Here is a 19,306-nt window from a genome sequence, read left to right on the forward strand (position 1 = left end):
AACCTAGACCCCATGTCAGGATCTAAAAGGTGGACTTGGGAGGGTCACTTGATCTCTTTGTCCCTCTACACAGTGTGGCTATAATGAATGTGGTGGTCTGAATAAAAGTGGACTCCATAGACTCATAGATTTGAACACTTGGTCACTAGGGAGTGGCACTATTTGAAAGGATTTGGAGGTGTGGTTTTGTTGGAAGAAGTGTGTCAGTGGGGGGTGGGCTTTGAGGTTTTAAAAAGCCCATTCCAAGTCCAGACTCTCTCTCTCTTCCTGCTGTCTGTAGATCCAGGTGTAGATCTCTCAGCTACTTCTCCAGTACCATGTCTGCCTGTGTGCCGCCATGTTCCCCACCATCATGACAAAGGACTAAACCGCTGAACTATAAGACAGTTCCTGTTAAATGCTTTCCTTTATAAGAGTTGTCATGGTCATGGTGTCTCTTCACAGCAATAGAACATTGACTAAGACAATAAATAAACCTCCCTTTTCTGTTTTTTGGTTATTACTTTTTTAAAAAAAATAATAAGCCTGTTGATGATGACTGGCTAAGTTGAGTTGGCTAGGGATACCAGGGCCTATCTATTTTCTGATTCTTAATTTTTTAAAGGTTTTATTACTTCACATACATTCACATTTTGCCTGTATGTATGTCTGTGAAGGTGTCAGATCCTCTGAAACTAGAGTTATAGGCAACTATGAGGTACCATGTGCTGGAAATTGAACCAGGTCCTCTGAAAGAGCAGCCAGTGCTCTCAACCTCTGAGCCGGCTCTCCATCCCCCGCCCCAGGTTCTGATTCTTAAAACTCCAATATCAACACTCTATCTCAGCCCCTAGTCAGGACTCGGATGCTCGAGAACGGAGGCCCTGACTGTCTTCCTTGGAGCCTCCACCACCATTTGAGGACACTGAACTGCCTGGACAGTCAACTGACTGTCACCCAGGGCTTGGAAAGTGATAAGCAGAGTTCTCAGAGGACAGACCCTGAGGCCTCCGAGAAGTGATCATCCGCGGGTCCACTGAAGAGCAGACAGTTTCTGGGCTGCTGGCTGGGGCTGCAGGAGGCCTGTGGGAGTGGATGTTCCTGAGACAGAGGACAAAGTCCTGTAATAAATTACGTATACCCACAGTGCTTAGCCACTTCCTCTTGGAGCCTTTCTACGTCTTCTGTCCTTTCTCTCCTATACTACCCAAAGCTCGGAACCTGTCTCCCTACCTGAATCTTTCAGGTGCCCAGGGTGGAGGGACAGAGAGTCAACAGGACCCCCATACTCTGATCCTGACAAGGTAAGAGAGTCCTGGGATATGTGGAAGGAGGGATTCCAGGTAGGAGGTGGGTCTGGAGACACAGACCTGGAAGCAGGGTGGGGCAGGCCTGTGGAGCAGAAGGCTGGGATGCTCCTCCAGACCTAGAAAACCCAAAACCTCAGTTCAGCGGGTAATAGGGCAACTGATGTGGGCAGCAGGCTTACACTGGGAGGCTGAGAAGAGTGAAGAAGGGCTATCGAGTCCTATGCTACAGGAGGGGCGGGCCCTGCTCAGAGAAGCAGCCACTGCTGCTGCCTTCTGTCTAGTCCTCTCTGCTGGAAGGCCTCCCAGGAAATCCAAGGGGCTGAGGACAGCACAGGTACCAGGCTGAGGCCGTGCTGTGCCTTATGAGGAAGCCCTCTGTATTTGTGAGACACTCTGGTGATACTGCCTCCATTTTATGGGCAAGAGACTGAGATCTGGGGCTGAGATGCCTTAGCAAGGAGCACAGCTGATCTTGACTTCCACCTGGGTTCATCCACTTGATCCACGGAGGCAGGTTACTGTGTTTAGTCAACTCTGGGGAGCTAAGGCACTGGTTTGTGGCAAGACAGGCAGTCACTGGCTTCAGAGCCTTCTCAAGGTTTGCGTGTTGGGTGAATGAGATGGTGAAAGAGATAGATACAAGGTTATAGACATGTCAGTTTTGGGATTGGTGTGTACCACCCCCATCATGGAGGAGGAGATTGGAGACAGAAGTCAGTAGAGACCGGCTGAGGTTTGGTAGCTGGCAGTGTGGGGGTCCCCACCCTGAGTCCCCTAAGTTGGGTGTGTGTGTTTCCTATTCCTAGGACCCCACTCAGGATCTGCTTCATATCTGTGGGTGCCAACTTCGTTCTAATTTGTAAGACCTCTGGACTGTGTTCAGGATTATAGCTTTAAGAAAAAGAAAGTCATGAGGATCCTGAATCTCTCATGCTTGGCCAATAAGCGCTTTACTGACCAAGTGATCTCCCCAGCCCTCCCTCGTGCTTGAGCCCCGATAAAGCTCACTCCGTTGGTACTGCTTGCTCTTTGGGATTTCCAGCTCACACTGAACAAAAGCACGAGGGGACATGTGGCATCAGCACACCTGACGCACGCATCAGCCAGTCTCTTCTCTGACGATGCTCGCATCAGCCAGCCTCTTCTCTGACACTGTTTAGTCTGAAACCCCCAGAACTGTCTCTAGCTCCTAGAACAAAGCAGGGACTCAAGCAGGAACTGATGGAAGTTTTCAGGTATCATCCTATTAATTTAATCTGAGCCCAGAAGGTACCCCAGTTTCTAGGTTCCATGTCCCAGAACAAAGAACTGGACCAGGGACACACGGATAATGATAGAAATGGGGACCGTTTATGAAGAAAGAGAATGACACTCTTACAAACACCTGCATTATTGAAAGGTAACAAAACAGTGGCTATATGTAGTTTTCATATACAACAATAACAGAACAGGATTAAAAATAAACAGGAAGCTGGGCAGTGGTGGCACACAACTTTAATCCCAGCACTCAGGAGGCAGAGGCAGGAAGATCTCTGTGAGTTTGAAGCCAACCAGGTCTACAAGAGCTAGTTCCAGGACAGGCTCCAAAGCTACAGTGAAACCCTGTCTTGAAAAACTAAACTAAACAAACAAACAAACAATGAAAGTAAGAGGAAAAAAAATTCAAGGTAGGAAAATATAGTGTAACTGGGCAAAGAGAATGGAAGTGAGTCAGAGAGCTGGGAAAGGTCCCAGGCTCCAAGGCCCTGAGCCACAAGTCTCCATCTCTCATAGGTCATTGATGTAGCCTCTGCCTTACCTGGAACATGGAGATTCCAGGGCCTTTCTTAGCATCTTCTTCATTGTTCCCTCTTTCCCGACTTATTTCCTTGTGCCCCTGCTGGGAACCCTGTCTGTTAGGCAAACAGGCTCTGGCTTCTCACCACTTTGCTGAGCTTTAGTTCTCCCAAATATGGAATGATGATAAAAACTATATATATGAGTGTGTGTGTGTGTATGCATACATACAAAAATGATTATCTTGCAACTAAAAGGAATATTGTACCTGTAACTCTTGAACTAATAAATTCCTTAACAGCAACAACTGGGGTGTGGCTCAGTTGGTAGGCTGTTTGGCGCGCATGAACTAAACCTTGGGTTCAGTCTCCCTCAGTGCATAAACTGGATGTGGTGATGTATGCCTGTAATCCCAGCACTTCAGAGAAAGAAGGAAGATCAGAAGTTCAGTTATCGCTGGATACAGAGTGAGTTCGAGGACAACTTAGGATCCATGAGGCCCTATCTCAAAATAGATATAGATAGATGGATGGATAGATAGATAGATAGATAGATAGATAGATAGATAGATAGATAGATAGATAGATAGATATAATAGGTAGGGAAAGAAAGAAAAGGAAAGAGGAAAGAAAGCAGGAAGACCTGCTGTGGTTCTTCCCTCCGCAACAGCCTTCCCTTTCACTGGGTGGTGACTCCCCATATCCTGGACCCTGGCTCTGGGACCATGTGGAGAACAGGCACTCTCTGATGACCCAGCTTCTGTGACTTACTCAGTCTTGCCCAGCTACAGATGTCCTTTCTGCCCAGAGAATACTCATACCCTTTGGGTAGGTAAAACTCTGTTATCCCTGGGACTGGAATTTCACAGGCCAGGATCAATGTTGGATTTTCTTTTTGGAGGCAAGAGGTCTCCGAGAAGAGCACAGGTTCTGTAGCTTACACCACAGAGTCTGGACTAAGTTCCCCGCATGCTCTGGGAAAGCCCGCAGCACATAGCACCCCCTTCCCTCAGCACTCTGGTCTCCTCCCAGCCCATTTCACAAGTGTCTTTCTGCTGCTCAAGAGCAGTGACGTAGTGTGGTAATTCTGTGGAAAGCTTTAGGAGTCAGAAGTTCACACTCCATCCCCTCGAGGACAGTCACCATAGCATGGCTCTTTGGGTTAACTGGGATGGTGACCCCATGCGTTCAATTCCATTTTTTTTTCAGAGTTTGTAAGGGGACCTTAGCTAGGATGAAGACCTCACATTCTCAAAGGGCAGAGACTTTCAAATATAATAGTGTTCCCTTCAGGACATTGCCCCATCTGCCTTCCTGAGAAGATCTATGCATGTATGTATGTATGTATGTATGTATGTATGTATGTATCCATCCTTCCATTTGTTCATCTGCTCACCCACCGTCCATCCATCTATCTACACGTCCACCCATCTATCTACACGTCCACCAGTGTATTCATTAGTCTGCTCTCTTACTCACCTCAGTCCGTTTGTCCATCCATCCATTCTCTGGTCTGTGTGTTCATTTAGGCAGCAGACTGATGATCAGTGAGTTCTCAGGTCTCACACAATCGTGGGAGAGCCATGCACAATGCCATATAAAAACAGGCCCAAGGGCTAAAGCAGAAAATGAAAGCTTCTGCGTGTAATGTGACTAGGTCTGTGTGTATATGTACATGATTGTGTGTTCCAAACCCAGGTCAAACACAGAGACATGAAGATAAGAGAGAGAGAGTGAGATATTTTAAGGCCTGCATTAAGTCCAGGGTATCCTGTGTGCAGGGGTGGCTTGTAAGATAGACTATAAGCTAAAAAGCTAGGCAGGTTATGATACTGAAGAGTCTTAAAAGACAACTGGGGTGTTCAAATATGTGGGTCTCTAGGGGCCATTCTTATTCAAACCTCCACTTTCCACTTCCTGACCCCCATCGACTTGTTCAAGAGATTTGCCTGTTCCAGCCTCCCCATCTGGGATTACAGGGGTCCACCCAGTTTCTACCCTGATACTAATAATTATATTCTGTGCTTTTCTTAATTTTATTGAATTTTTTGTTTGTTTGTTTTTTGGCTAGGCTTCTGGTTGTATTGAGGTTTTGGTTTCTGATTTCTAGAGGGGCTAGTTGTACCAATTTCTGGTCTACGTTTTAAAAAATCATTTTTCTCCTCTTACTTTAGGATTATATTCTTCTTCTTTCCAGTTTCCTAACACAGAAGCTCAGGTTCTAGATCTTAGATCTTCCTCCTTTTGTAGCGTGTGCTCTTGGTGATCAATATTGCCCGTGTGGACTTCTTTCCCTGGGCTGCACAAATTTTGGTCAATTGTATTTATTTGATATTTATTTATTTGATATTATTTCACTCTTGAGACTCTTTTTGGCCCATGTGTCTAGAGATATATTTATTAATCTCCAAATATATTAGGACTTTTTATTTGTTTGTTTGTTTTGTTTTTCTGAGACAAGGTTTCTCTGTGTATGCCTGGCTGTCCTGGAACTCCCTCTGTTTACCAGGCTGGCCTTGAGCTCTCAGATCTGCCTGTCTCTGCTTCCTGAGAGCTGGGACTAAAGGTATGCTCCACCACTGCTGCTTCTTCTTCTTCTTCTTCTCCTTCTCCTTCTCCTTCTCCTTCTCCTTCTCCTTCTCCTTCTCCTTCTCCTTCTCCTTCTCCTTCTCCTTCTCCTTCTCCTTCTCCTTCTCCTTCTCCTTCTNCCCCTCCCCCCTCCTCCTCCTCCTCCTCCTCCTCCTCCACCTCCTCCTCCTCCTCCTCCTCCTCCTTCTCTTTCTTCTTCTGTTATTGATTTCTAGTTCAGTTGAATTGTAGTCTGAGGAGATGCTTTACGTGATTTATTTATTTTTTTTAAATCTGGTAAGGTGTGTTATAAGCAGAAGTTTCTGTCCTGTCCACTAGTTCCCGAATAACTGACACAGAGGTTTAATATTGATTGTAAATGCTCAGCCCATAACTCAGGCTTGTTACTAGCTAACTCTTACATTTAAATTAACCCATATTTCTTATATATGCTTTGCCACATAGCTCGGTACCTTTTCTTAGCATGGCATGCCCATCTTGCTTCTCCTTGCTTCTGCTGGTTACTCTCTGACTCTGCCCTCTTTCTTACCATCATTCTTAGTTTGGCTTTCCCACCTAATCTTATCCTGTTCAGCTACTGACCAATTAGTTTCTCTATTAAACTAATCACACTGACATATATTCACAGTATACAATGGAAAGGATTGTTCCACAGCATTTCACCTTTTATTGTCTAATTAAAAAGGAAAGTTTTAACTTTACATAGCAAGATCATCAGTTACTTATTATCAAAAAAATCAGTTACCAAGTAAGAATTAGTTACAATATCTAGTCCATTTGTATTAGGCAAAATTAGAGAAAATATTTTGTTATCTATTTTATCTTTGTGACTCTAAAGTTTTATGTCGATTGCGTTGGGTGGGCTACTCAGTCTAGGGGTTGTAACCCACCCGCAATCAGTTACTCCAGGGTCTCGGAGGGGCGCTACCTGGAAGGGAATGAGCTAAGACAGAAGAAGGAGGCCAAGCAGATTTGTCAAAGCCTCCGTTTATTAGGGTCATGGTTGCTGCTTATATATGGTAAGGAATGGGGGGCAGGGCAAGGGATCTCGCCGCGTGGTTCCGGTCACGTAGGCCAGGCTACACTCGGACAGACAGGCCAGAAGTCACAAGTTGCCACACCTGGTTCCCTGGATAGCTGGAATGTGAGGCGGGTTCCGCTAAGAGATAGCTGCTAATTGGGTGAGGGGCATTCTGCAGACTCCCCAGGGTGATGGTTCCTGTAATGATTGGGGGGAAATGGCTCCTGACAGTTTTATACCTAATTTACTTTTTATAATAACTAAGAAAAACTTTAACTATGACTATCTAGTCTTCAGCTCTGTCAGAGATCTCAGAAGGGTGAAATGTTACCTAGTGACAGGGACATCTAGCTTCCTGGACAGTCACACTAGGTTCTTCTGTAGCTATGGGAAATCCAACTTTAGCCTACAGGCCTGATCGATATAACAGACTTTTCTGAGAAGCAGGGAATTTTGAAGGACTCTCCTACCTTGTCTTGGCAAAGTTTGACAGTCCCTTTCTTTTGTGCCCTGATGGTCAAATTTGGACAATATATTGTCAACAATTGAGGCAAGGACAGGGTTTTTTCCCCAATGGCTAGCTTTTGCCATAAAGAAAGTAAACTCCATATGGAGGGTCTTCAATGCCCATCAACTTCTCTGAAGTAAACTGGTGCTGTCAGGAGCAGACATGTCTCAGTGTCATGAAAAGTCTTTATTATTAAAACATTTTAAATGTCATATTTTATATATCTTTGAAGTGTTTGAAGACCATATCTGTGTATGACCTTGAAAACATACCTAACATGACTATAAATTTGATTATTATAGATTACTATTAACCTGTATTTCTTAATTATAGATTATATCTTAAAATGAGCTGTATAAACATAATACTTCAAACAAGAGTAGAAATATACATATAGTATAACAAAATTAACTTTAAATTTGTGCCAATATACAAAAATCTATACCAATGTAAATATTTAAGACTAGGAGCTACTATTTTGGTTTAAAAGTAGATTCAATAATCTACCTTTTCATCCTATCATTTCTATATTCTCCCTTTTCAGAAAGAGAGCCTTGAATCTAATCTCCTTTGTTCAGCTTTTTTCCTGATCATCACCAATAATAACTTGTAACCAACCTCCCTTAAATGATAGTAAAATTCCATAAACCATCTTTTGGGAATGTGGGTGTTATTGTCTAGACCACTTTCTGTTGTTTGAGGATACTGGTAATCTTTGGAGGAGCCTTGAAAAAATCAGGATAATTGTTATGTCTTGGCTAGAGAGTATTCTGTAAGACTGGATCATCTCAGTCAGAAGCCTTGAAGCTGTTCTGATTCTGGATCACCTGGACCATCTGTTTTTAGTGGTGTCTGGTACCTTTGCTCTGAAAATATATAAACTTTTAAAGGTAACATACATATCTATATTAATACAAGTATGTTCTAAACACAAGTCAGTCAAAGACCCTTTTTTGTTTATGTTTGAGCAGGTAAAATATATGTTTCATGTTTTAGTTCTTCTAGGTTTATTTCTTTATGTTTGTAGCCAGGAATTTCAGGGGGTCTTCCTCAATCAAACCTGATTTTCTTTAACCTGGAATGAATCCACAGCCTCTCATATCCTGTGGAAATAAAAGCATAACCTCTCCCCCAAAGTAACATACATTTTGACTTAAATTTTGAAGTCAAGACATTTTCAAAATATATAGTTTGGTTTATTAGTTTTCATAATCCAGTGTCTCTTAGCAACCAAAAAATTCTAAAGACAACACAATGGCATACAGGAACCAGATTCTGTGTATTTTCCATCTTTATGTGGCTTATTTCTATATTACTTTACTCCTCTTTTAAGGACTTTATCTTATTATGTTAAAACTATATTTTATGAATGTTTATATCTTCTCTTTTCTCTCCCAAGCCTATGTAAATTTTTTTAAAAAAAATGGAACACTTCATAAATTTGCCTATGTATATTGTTAAATACACTGTAACCCGTTTGAAAACTTTTTCCATCTGAAACCGTCTTTACCATGTATCTGTAATCTTTTCTGTCTGTCTGAGCAAAATTCCAAACCCACCACTCAGTGTGCTGATGGAGTTTGCATTGGTGGCTCAAGCTTACAGGCAGTGGCTAAGAGACACCTTTCTGTATGGTGGCCTATGTGAGAGACTATGGGAACATGCCATGTGGCTTAGCTCATGGCATGCTGGCAGCTGCCAGGAGAAGCATCTCTTTACTGTGGCCAGCATGGTAGACACGAGACTGGTAAGCCAAGTTGGCTCCTTTTTGTGTGATTAGAAACTTTTTTATGGTTTTATGTGAATCTTTGTTGCCCGAGAGTAGGCACCAGTATGCATTAGTGCCCAGAATGGAATGTGATCTCCCTTAGAAAATGTTCCATGTGAGATTGAAAAAAATGTATATTCTGCTGTTTTGGGACAAAGTGGTGTATAAAAATAAATTTGCACACTTTTAGTCTCATATTTGGTTGATGGTTAGTCTATTTTTCATACTGGTTTTCTGCATGCTGATTCTCTCCATTTCTGATAGAGCCAACTGTAATGGTGGATTCTGTTATTTACTCTTGCATTTTTATCCCATTTTGCCTTATTATTTTAGAATTCTGGTATAAGGTGTATAGATCTTAAGGACTATGTTTTCTTTGAATATTTAATCCCTCGCCATTGTGTAGTATTTCTCTTCACTTGTTGCCTTTTTTAAAGCTAAAATCTGTTCTCTATGTAATTGTATGTGTATTCCAGTTTTCCTTTGACGAGTGTTAGTGATATAAGTCTTTCTGCATCTCTTTAACAACACTTGTGCCTTTATACTTGATATAGGTTTCTTATAAACAGAATATAGTTGGCAGCCACTAATTTTAAAAAGAAAAATAGTGGCCACTCTTTGAAAGTGAGGGAAGAATGGGATGACTCCTTCAGCAGTTGCTAATGCCATTCATTGAGATAAAGAATGCAAGAATGGAGGAATTTGGAGGAGTAAAAAGACTGCAGTCACACAGAGTTTACTGTACTCAGGCAGATCTTCTGAAGAAGTCCAGAGAAACAACCAGAAATGTTGCTTTAGGACCTAGAATTGTTAGGAGCCTGGCAGTAACCCTAGGCCTTAGGAGAGGTTTAACTGTGGACTCTGCAACTGGAAGAAAATATAGTGAGGTCAGCTAGAATTCTTTAGCCCACATCAAGCACAGGACAAGAGACTTGGGGACTTCGTGGGCTCTTCTTAGGCTATGAGATGAGGTCTGACCCCAAGTCAGCCCTGTAGCTGAACTTGTCTCTGGACCTCAGTCATATCTTCAACCTCCAGAGTCTTTACCCTCCCACCACTGAGTCCGGTGGAGGTTCTAGCGGAAAAGTGAGCTAACTGAACAGTGGAATGGAGCATAATAGTTGCACGGTAGCAGCATTGCTCTGCCAAGTCGTAAGCAAATCTGAGATGACTTGGACAGAGAGGCAGAGATGTTCAAAAGAAAATCCCATCTGTAGGATTCCGTCCAATCCTCTTCAACAAGTCTCTGATGCGATGGCAACTCTATTCCTGCATCAGGCACTTTGTAAGGTTACGTATCTGACCTTTTATGCCAGCAGGCAGGCATGGTGCTGGAGAAGTAGCTGAGAGCTACATCCTGATCCACAGGCAGAGAGAAAGTCTGGTCTAGCGTGGACTTTTGGAACCCAAAGCCTACACTCAGTGACACGCTTCCTTCAACAATACCGTGGTTACTCACACAAAGTCATACCTCCTAATCCTTTAATCTTATCAAAGATTTCCACTCCCTGGTGACTAAGCATTCAAATATATGAGCCTATGGGGGCCATTCTTACCACCACAAGTAAACAACCTGTGTGTAGCTGAGCCCTTCCCAAGACCTATGGTGATGGCTAGTTTGCATGGATATGGGGACTGGTTAAAATTCTGGACTAGGTGGGCGTGGTGGCAACATGCTTGTAATCAAGATCTTAGAGGTGGAGACAGGGGGATCCTGAGGACTCACTGTCCAGACAACCTAGTCTACTTGTTGAGTTCCAAGTCCCAGGGAAAGACCTTGTGTCAAAAGCCAAAGTGGGTACTGAAGAAATGGCTAATTGGGTAAAGTTCTTGCTATATAAATACGACAACTGGAATTCGGGGACAAGCACCCATGTCTATACCATGAGTGTGGGGCTGCCTACCTGTGGAGACAGGGATCCCCAGGGAAAACTGACTAACTACACTATCTGCGTCAGTGAACTCTGGGTTCAGGGAGAGACCCTGCCTCAATACACAAAGCAGAGACGACCAAGGAAAACATCCAGCGTCAACATCTGGTCTTTACATACATGTGGGCACATGTGTGCACTCCTCATCACACACATACACCACACATGCACAAAAGGGAGCAAGGAAAGAAGGAAGGAAACAAAAGAAAGGAGAGAGACAGAAAGAAACGTGATAAATGGCATCTTAAGAGTTTCTGTTGCTGTGAAGAGACACCACGACCTTGGCAATTCTTATAAAGGAAAACATTTAATTTGGGCGGCTTACGGTTTTAGAGGTTTAGTCCATTATCATCATGGTGGAACATGGTGGTGTGCAGACAGATATGGTGCTGGAGAAAGAGCTGAGCGTTCTATATCCTGATCTACAGGCAGCAGAAGGAGTCTGTGTCCACTTGACTTGAGCATAGAAGGGGGTAGCTTGAGCATAGAAGACCTCAAAGCCCACCCCACAGTGACACGCTTCCTCCAACAAGACCACACCTACTCCAGCGAGGCCACACCTCCTAATAGTGCCACTCCCTGTGAACTCATGGGGGTCAGTTACATTCAAACAACCACAGATGGCTCCTGAGAAACAACTCCCGTGTTTGATCTCTGTCTTCCACATGTATGCACACACAACATGCGCATACACACACAGGAATACTCCCTCTCCCCCCACCTCAAAACTTGGGCTTTTGAATGACAGGGCACTGCCCTACTCCCTGAATGGAACCCAGAACCAAGGGCCAAGTGTTCTCTGGAAGGGATGTAGAATGAAAAAAAAAAAAAAAAGAATCATCTTCTTGCCCATGGGCTGGGAATGTGACCCACACATCCAGCTATTCAGAGCTGTTCCTGGAGTCCAGCTCCTGTCAAGACACTCGTGGACAGGATGGGCAGTCAAACCCTCACCGCACCTGTGCCTCATGGGTTCCACGCTGGCAGGCCCTGGGGCTGACGCTCTGCTTTGTCTCCTACAGGACACAAGGAGCCGCTGACCTGGGATGTCGGTGTTCCACCTGGTAAGGGCAGCACTTAACCGTGGATGTCTCCCAAGGCTCGGTCGAATCACTTTCAAGGAAAGAAGAGAGTTAAAGAGACCCCAGAAGGAAAATTCCAGGGCCAGGGGTGGTGATCGAGGAGTAGGAAGAATTTTATTCATATTGGAAGAAAGCAAGTGTGGGTAACACTTGCATCTCTGCAAAGTGGCCACTTGTGCACAGAAATTTCTCACTTACATTAAGGGACTTAAAAGAGGGGGTTACTGGAGCAGTAAGACAGCTCAGTCAGCAAAATGCTTGCCTTGCAAGTACGAGTGCCTGAGTTTGATACCCAAGAGCCTATTATTAAAAAAAAAAAAAAAAAAAAGGAAGAAAGAAAGAAAATAAAAGAAAGGGGGTAGCCAGGTATGTTAGGTATTTCCTGTAATCCTAGTGAGGTTCAGTTGTCAATCGCCTAGCTGAGTCAGTCAGTACCAGTGTCTTAGCTCTAAAAGCATGGTGGACAGCCCCGAGGAAAAGCCGAGTTCATCCTCTGGCCTCCACACACATGTGCGCGCCCATTCGTTCGCATGCCGTCACCTTTGCACGTGCACTTTCACTCTTGGGACAGGAATGGGGAGTTCCCACTTATCCTCCAGGGTCCTGGCAGAGAGCCTGCTCAGGGATGACAGGGTAGGTCTGGGTGATCCTTGTTCCGTTCACTCAGTAAATGCCTGTGTTTCTGTGGCTAGGTAATGTCTCCATGTGTAGGAAGCGGAGTGAGATCTTGCTAATTGAATCAAGAAACCCAGAGAGGGCTGGAGAGACGGCTCAGAGGTGAAGAGCATTGCCTGCTCTTCCAAAGGTCCTGAGTTCAATTCCCAGCAACCACATGGTGGCTCACAACCATCTGTAATGAGGTCTGGTGCCCTCTTCTGGCCTGCAGGCATACACACAGACGGAATATTGTATACATAATAAATAAATATTTAAAAAAAAAAAGAAACCCAGAGAAAATGCCCTAGCCTTAGAGTGATTCAAAAGGGGAAAAGTGGGGGTGTGCTCTTCTTCTCGGGTGCTGTGAGACGCAGATCACGTAAACTGTGATCGCTGAGCCCCTCGCAGGGCATAGAAGAATGGCAGTTGTTTGGCTCAGAGGACAGCGTTGGACAATACTACCTTAACAAAAGAAAGCTGAATTCAAACTTACAGACTTAGGGCAATGCAATACATTAATATGACCAGTGCACACACTGTTAAACTTTATGGCTTTGTGAGTTTCCGGGTAAACCTTCTAGAAAGCTCAAGACACTCTTTATATGGTATAGAGTGAAACCACAGCTGTGCTTCTGGTTTTGAATGAGTGTAAGGAGCTGCTAGAGAAAAGCAGTAGACACATAGCAAACATGTGTCGTATGTTTTATATATATGTTATATATTGTGATTGATGGTTGCAGCACCCAGAAGAGTGCAACTGAGGAAGATCTGTCAAAAGTATGACCCTGGAGTTAGAACTTAGAAAGGGATGGCACTGTCCTGTTCTTTCTCCACAGTCTGTCCATGGACCTGGCGCTGGAGGTCAAATAAAAGCCAGAGCACCCAGAGCTCAATGGGGTAGAAACAAGCAGACAGAAAACGTGGAGCAGGGGTTGGAGAGATGGCTCAGAGGTTAAGAGCATTGCCTGCTCTTCCAAAGGTCCTGGGTTCAATTCCCAGCAACCACATGGTGGCTCACAACCATCTGTAATGAGGTCTGGTGCCCTCTTCTGGCCTGAAGGCATAAACACAGACAGAATATTGTATACATAATAAATAAATAAATATTAAAAAAAAAAGAAAAAAGAAAACGCGGAGCAAAGGGGTCTTGTGAAGGGGCAGATTTCTCTACCCTAGTCAGAGAAAACAGGCATGGAGGTACCAGGCAGACCCAGCAGACATGAAGGATGAGCATCTCCTGGCTCTCCAGTCTCCCCACTGAGATGACTTCTCTTTGTTCCCGGCTATTGCACCTGCTCCTAGCAGCAGCTTGCCCAGCATCCTGCAATCTCTTCTTTAGATTCTGGCTGGGCCCGTGCCTCCCCAGGTTTTTCCTAAGTTATTCTGCACATTCACAGAATTTTCCACACCTGGATGTCTCCAAGTGTCAGGTCTCATTGGTGCTGGCTAGTGTTGAAGGCACGCAGCTGGGAAAATTCTTAAGTCCTCTCTAGAAGCCATTGAATATGTGATGTAAAATAATGTGTCATAATTAAAACAAACGTCATCATCAACACCAAAATAACCCACCATGAAGGTCTGGTATTTCCTCTTTAGTCTAATGTAAAAATACATTGACTTTATTGCTCTTCAGTATGTCCTATGTTGGGGCCCCCATTCCCTTGATCCCAGGGAAAGTAAGAAAACACCTGAGAAGGTGACTGGGACACGTGACTGAACGCTGTTGGCACAGGAAATTCTAGAGGTCAGTGATCCCCAGAGGGCTCATTGGTACCAAGACGCTTGACGGGTGCCACCATTTTAGTTCATCCCATGTGGTCCATTAACCAAGATGGCAGTAAAGTCACATGGTGGTCAGCATCTTAATGATGTCACTAACAAAGATGGTGGCCAAGTCATGTGGTCGTCTCCATTTTGATGAGGTCACCAGCCAAGATGGTGACGAAGCGACATTTTGCTTTTTGCTTATGGTGAGCTCAGCTCCATGATAAAATGAGCACATCCCCCCAATCAAAGCACAAATCTCTGTGGTACCCACCACATATATCACAGAATGAGCACATCCTCCCAACAAAGCAAAAGTCTCAGTGGGATCCACCACACATATCACAGATTGAATGCGGACAGTTAACCCTTCTCTTAAAATAGAGGCGCCAATTAGATTAGCATGGGTATAGACAGCACATGTGGCCTGGGCATATATAACTATAACTATCTAGGCATATATAAAATAGAATGTGAACTCTAAATAGTGTCATTTAAATTATGTTTTGACCTCCCCTGAGATCCTAAGCACAAACTGTTGTTGGGAAAAGAAGCTCATAGAAGAAGCAGAAGGAATGAGGAGGTGTGCCCCATGAGGAGGTGCACCCCATGAGGGGGTGTACCCCATGAGGAAGTGTGCCCCAAGAGGAGGTGTGCCCCATGAGGAGGTGCACCTCATGAGGAGGTGTGCCCTGTGAGGAGGTGCGCCCAAGTCCTAAACATGGTGCTGTTGTTCTAGGAGCACATGGAAGAAACTTGGAAAGAGAAAGTTTGGTTTTTGAGTTGTTGCTATTTGTGTGTGTGTGTGTGTGTGTGTGTGTGTGTGTGTGACATTTTGTCCCACCTAAGTACGGTGTGAGCTGAGGAGAGCAGATAGATCTGTGAGTACTGATGGGTAGGGGAGCTCTGGATTGGCCCCAGAACTTGAGAGTTGGTTACTGTCTGCCCGGAGGAGTCTGTTTCCTTAGACTCCTTTTTACCCAATTGCTTCCCATCCTGGCTTTGAGAGAGTTAAACTATTAGAGTTTTAACCTCATGCCATAGAGATTTCTTTGATAACCAATCAGACTCACACCCTCTACTAATGGAGGTTCTTTCTTTCATGTTCTGATGGTGAATGTTTTGCCTGTCTCTGACAAAGCTGTCCTGAGTTAAGTCATTTTTTGGTAAAAAAAAAAAAAAAAAAAAAAAAAAAAGTCAGCAAGGACACCCGCGAAGCTATGGGTCACACCCCACATTTGTGTCAACAGCACATTTCATCCACTCTCATTCAACCTCCAGGACGTCCCAACCAACCAGGAAGTACTTTGTCATTTTTCTGTTTCCATACCTACTGTGGTCTTGCACACAAGAGTTACCTGGTTGCCATGGTATTTTCCAACCCTTCCCCATTGCTGAGATACTTTCTGATCTGGTATCTTTATTGATCCAAAAGAGTGTTGTTTACCCTAGGTCCTGGGGGTGGGCAACGCTACAATAGGAATGGGGTATATCTCCCCCGAGTAAAGGGATCCAGCACTCTCTGCTATGAATTTGAAATCCCAGAGAGCCCCCAAACTGTTGGGGAAGACATCTCCCAGGGTCTCCTGTCTGCTGACAACTCAGATGTCTCCCAGGGTCATGAGGGATGATTTTTGTCTGTTGTCTTTCTCCTTGTTGATTGTGGTGACTCTTGAGAGGATGCAAGTAGAAAAGCTGACTCCACTCTTGTGCCATTTTCAAGATTATTCATGTTTACTGTTCCGTTCACAATGGTGCGCATGTGTATGTTTGTGTGCTGAGGGGACATGTGTATGAGCTTGAGGGAATGCGTAAGCGTGGACATGGAGGTCGGAGCACTCGCTTGGGCATCATTCCTCACATGCCATCCGTCTTCTTTGTTTTGATTTGTTTTTTTTTTATTGCACTTATTTTGTTTACTTGTATATTTGGAGTGTGTGTGTGTGTACCTACATATGCTTGCACACACATGGCGCACGTAGAGGCCAAAGGACAACTTTGGTTTTCTTCTTTGACCTGTAAGTCCTGGGGATGAAACTCAGGTCATCAGGCTTGGCAGAAAGCACCTTTACCTTGGGTTTTGAGATGGGCTCTCTCGCTGGCCTAGGACTCAGTCATTCAGCTGGCTGACCAGTGAACACCAGAGATCCTCCTGTCTCCACTTTCCTGGCACTGGGATTACGAGCATACACCAACATGCCCAGCTTTTTTAAACAGGTGGAAGCCAGGGATTGAACTCATCTCCCCAGCATTCCATTTTCCAGTCTGGGACAGTCTCTCCTTAACCACCCTACTTCACTGCCTTCTGTGATATTTGGATGCTGTGTGTTTCCTTTGATTTTTTTTCCCTCTTAGTAAGAGGTGCTGTGGGAAAGGCAGAGCCCTGGCCCTGCTGAGTTCATTGGTCTAGACAGGATAGACACAGGCAAGCTTGGTTAGTGGTGAAGAGCCTTCTGAGAATGGACGAGGGAGAGGGCAAAGAGATGGAGAGAACCCTTGCCACTAGGGAGCTTGGGGCTGCAGGCGACAGCCCCAAGACATGTAAGTCTCTAGTGGGAAAGGGAAGGGAACTATGACTCAGACCAATGTCCCTTCTCTGCTCTCTAGGGTGATCATGTGTGGCTGGACCCTCCCTCCACCAGCAAGACCGGTGTGGCCATCGGAGGCATTGTCAAAGAGACAAAACTGGGAAAGGTCTTGATTGAGGATGATGAGGGCAAGGTTGGTATTGGGGTGCCTCTCCACATCCCTCCCCACAGGGCTCAGGCCCTTGCTTGACAAAGCCATCAAGGAAATCCATTTATCCCTGAGGCAGCATAGACCACAATGGAGTCTTGTACAGGGGGAAGGACATATTTGTCTTGAAAATGTTTTGAGAGTAACAGTTGAGAACTGTCAGGGGAGCAGGAAGGAGTGAGAAGATGGGCTGAAGAAGGGAGGAGGGAAGGAGGCAGGAGCAACATCTTGGTGAGAAAGGTGTGCGGGGGAGGAAGGGACACAGATGTCCAGGTTAGAAGTGGACAGTTCAGAGCAGTCAAGCTCATCCATCAGAGCAAGACAGGGACAGCCAAGGGCAGTGAAGGGACAAACAGGAGTCACTGAACTCCTCCTCCTCAGGGTGACATCCCTGTCGCCCAGGGGCTATCGGGAGAGACACGTGCAGACAAAGGCCAACAAAGGAAGGTTCTGACTACCTAGGAGTCCCAAAGACTGGAAGGAAGTAAAAACAAACAAACAAACAAACAACAACAACAGAAACAAAAGCCCAGTTTCCTTCAGTAGTGCTGTTGAATGCTAAGCTACCATTACTTGCACTATTCTACTCCAAGAACTCTCAAGGCTTCCGACGGCAGTCTGATGTTAAAGCAAACTCCCAACTGCTGGTTCCTACAAACCTATAGGAAGCTCATCTCCAGGCCCAGCTCCACATGGACCCCCAGTCCCTAGACAGGTGCTGACCAAAGCCACAGATGGATCTGACTTTGCCATAGGTATCCCTTGACTCAAACCAAGATCAAGCGTGTCTAGAAACCTGAAATTACGGAGGAGAGAGAGAGGGTTTAGAGGGCTCACCTTTGCGGAGAGTTTGTGCCTGTCATTACAGGAACACTGGATCTCTGCCGCGGACCTCAACACCCTCAGCCCCATGCACCCCAACTCAGCCCAAGGAGTAGATGACATGATCCGCCTAGGTGACCTAAACGAGGCAGGTGTGGTACACAACCTCCTGGTCCGCTACCAGCAGCACAAGATCTACGTGAGTTCACTGTGCCGTGTCCTCAGGGAAGCTGGGGGAGGGGGTCGGAGCTTGGCACGGCTCTCCTTCCTTACTCGGTGAGATGTTTGTGTGCTTGGGTTCTTCAGTCTCTGCTACCAACCCAAAGAAACAGGAGCAAGGCTAGAGAGCTACCTCGGTTGGTGCTCACCTAAAATGTATGAAGCCCTGGGTTCGATTCCCAACACACAACCTGGGTATAGTTGTGTACACCTGTAATCTCTACTAGGAGGTGTTGGCAGGAGGATTAGAAATTCTAGGTCATCTTCAGCTACGTGAGTTTGAGACTCATGTAGACTGGGATACAGGAGACTATTTAAAAAAAAAACAAAACAGTAAAACTGGGAACACCATACCCTGAGGGCTGGGAGGCTAGTGCAAAGAGATAGCACAGTGCCAGGCACACAGTAGATGTCCAATAAGTGATGCCCCTTCCATAAGTGCCCACTGAGTCTGTTCTTCTCTTTCTGTGCCCAGCAGCCCTGGTCAGACAGGCCGGGTGGACACTGGAGGGTGGCAGGGTGGGCATAGCCTTTAGTCCCTGTCAGACATGTTGCAGAGACAGTGTCATCAACAGAAGACCCTTACCCACTTGGAACAGAATCTTGTGACAGTCCAAATCCAGAATCCCTTCCGCAGGGTGAGGGGAACGTATGGACAGATGAGGGTCCTCTTTTCAAACAAGGCAGTGGATGGAGGCTGGACCCAACTCTCATCTCACTTCTCCAGAAGTCCGAGATGGAGTTTAGGCTTGGCATCAGTGTCTCTTGGGGTGCTCAGGGCTCTGTTCAAGTGGATGTGATCCGGAGAGTCACTGCCTGGGACTCATTCCTCGTGGCCTGAGCAGGCAGTCTGGCTAGCCTGGGAGTAAGCTGGGGAACACGAGCAAAGAGAGGGCTTAGAGGAGAGGGCAAACTTCAGGGAGGGTTGCTGGAGCAGTGTGCTTCTTCTCTGGTCCCCAGCATGTCAAAGCTACTAGGACTGCACGTTTGGAGCGCTGCCTCCTCCGTATTCCTTCAGGAGTCCGTCACAGGTCCTCAGAAGAATAATCCAGTGGCCTATTGTGGGACTCTCTGGTCTCACCTCCACAGATGCAGCTGTGCTGAGTGGGGGTAGGGTATTCAAGAGCAGGCTGTATCCTGGGCTA

The 19,306-nt window shown here is 45.3% G+C and overlaps 1 protein-coding gene across 1 annotated transcript in view; it reads left to right on the forward strand.

The window, feature by feature from the left end:
* The first annotated feature begins 1,145 nt into the window (after positions 1-1,145).
* The window catches only part of Myo7b (myosin VIIB), a 75,954-nt gene continuing 57,793 nt past the window's right edge, over positions 1,146-19,306 (forward strand). Inside the window, exons 1-4 of the mRNA XM_050135085.1 lie at positions 1,146-1,283; positions 11,904-11,945; positions 16,992-17,105; positions 17,989-18,141. Of these exons, the coding sequence (XP_049991042.1) occupies positions 11,928-11,945; positions 16,992-17,105; positions 17,989-18,141 (285 nt within the window). The 5' untranslated portion in view covers positions 1,146-1,283; positions 11,904-11,927. The remainder of the gene's footprint in view (positions 1,284-11,903; positions 11,946-16,991; positions 17,106-17,988; positions 18,142-19,306) is intronic.

Source organism: Alexandromys fortis, unplaced genomic scaffold (genome assembly GCF_014885135.2).
Source record: "Alexandromys fortis isolate MF-2015 unplaced genomic scaffold, M_Fortis_MF-2015_v1.1 scaffold_25, whole genome shotgun sequence".
NCBI classification, from domain to species: domain Eukaryota; kingdom Metazoa; phylum Chordata; class Mammalia; order Rodentia; family Cricetidae; genus Alexandromys; species Alexandromys fortis.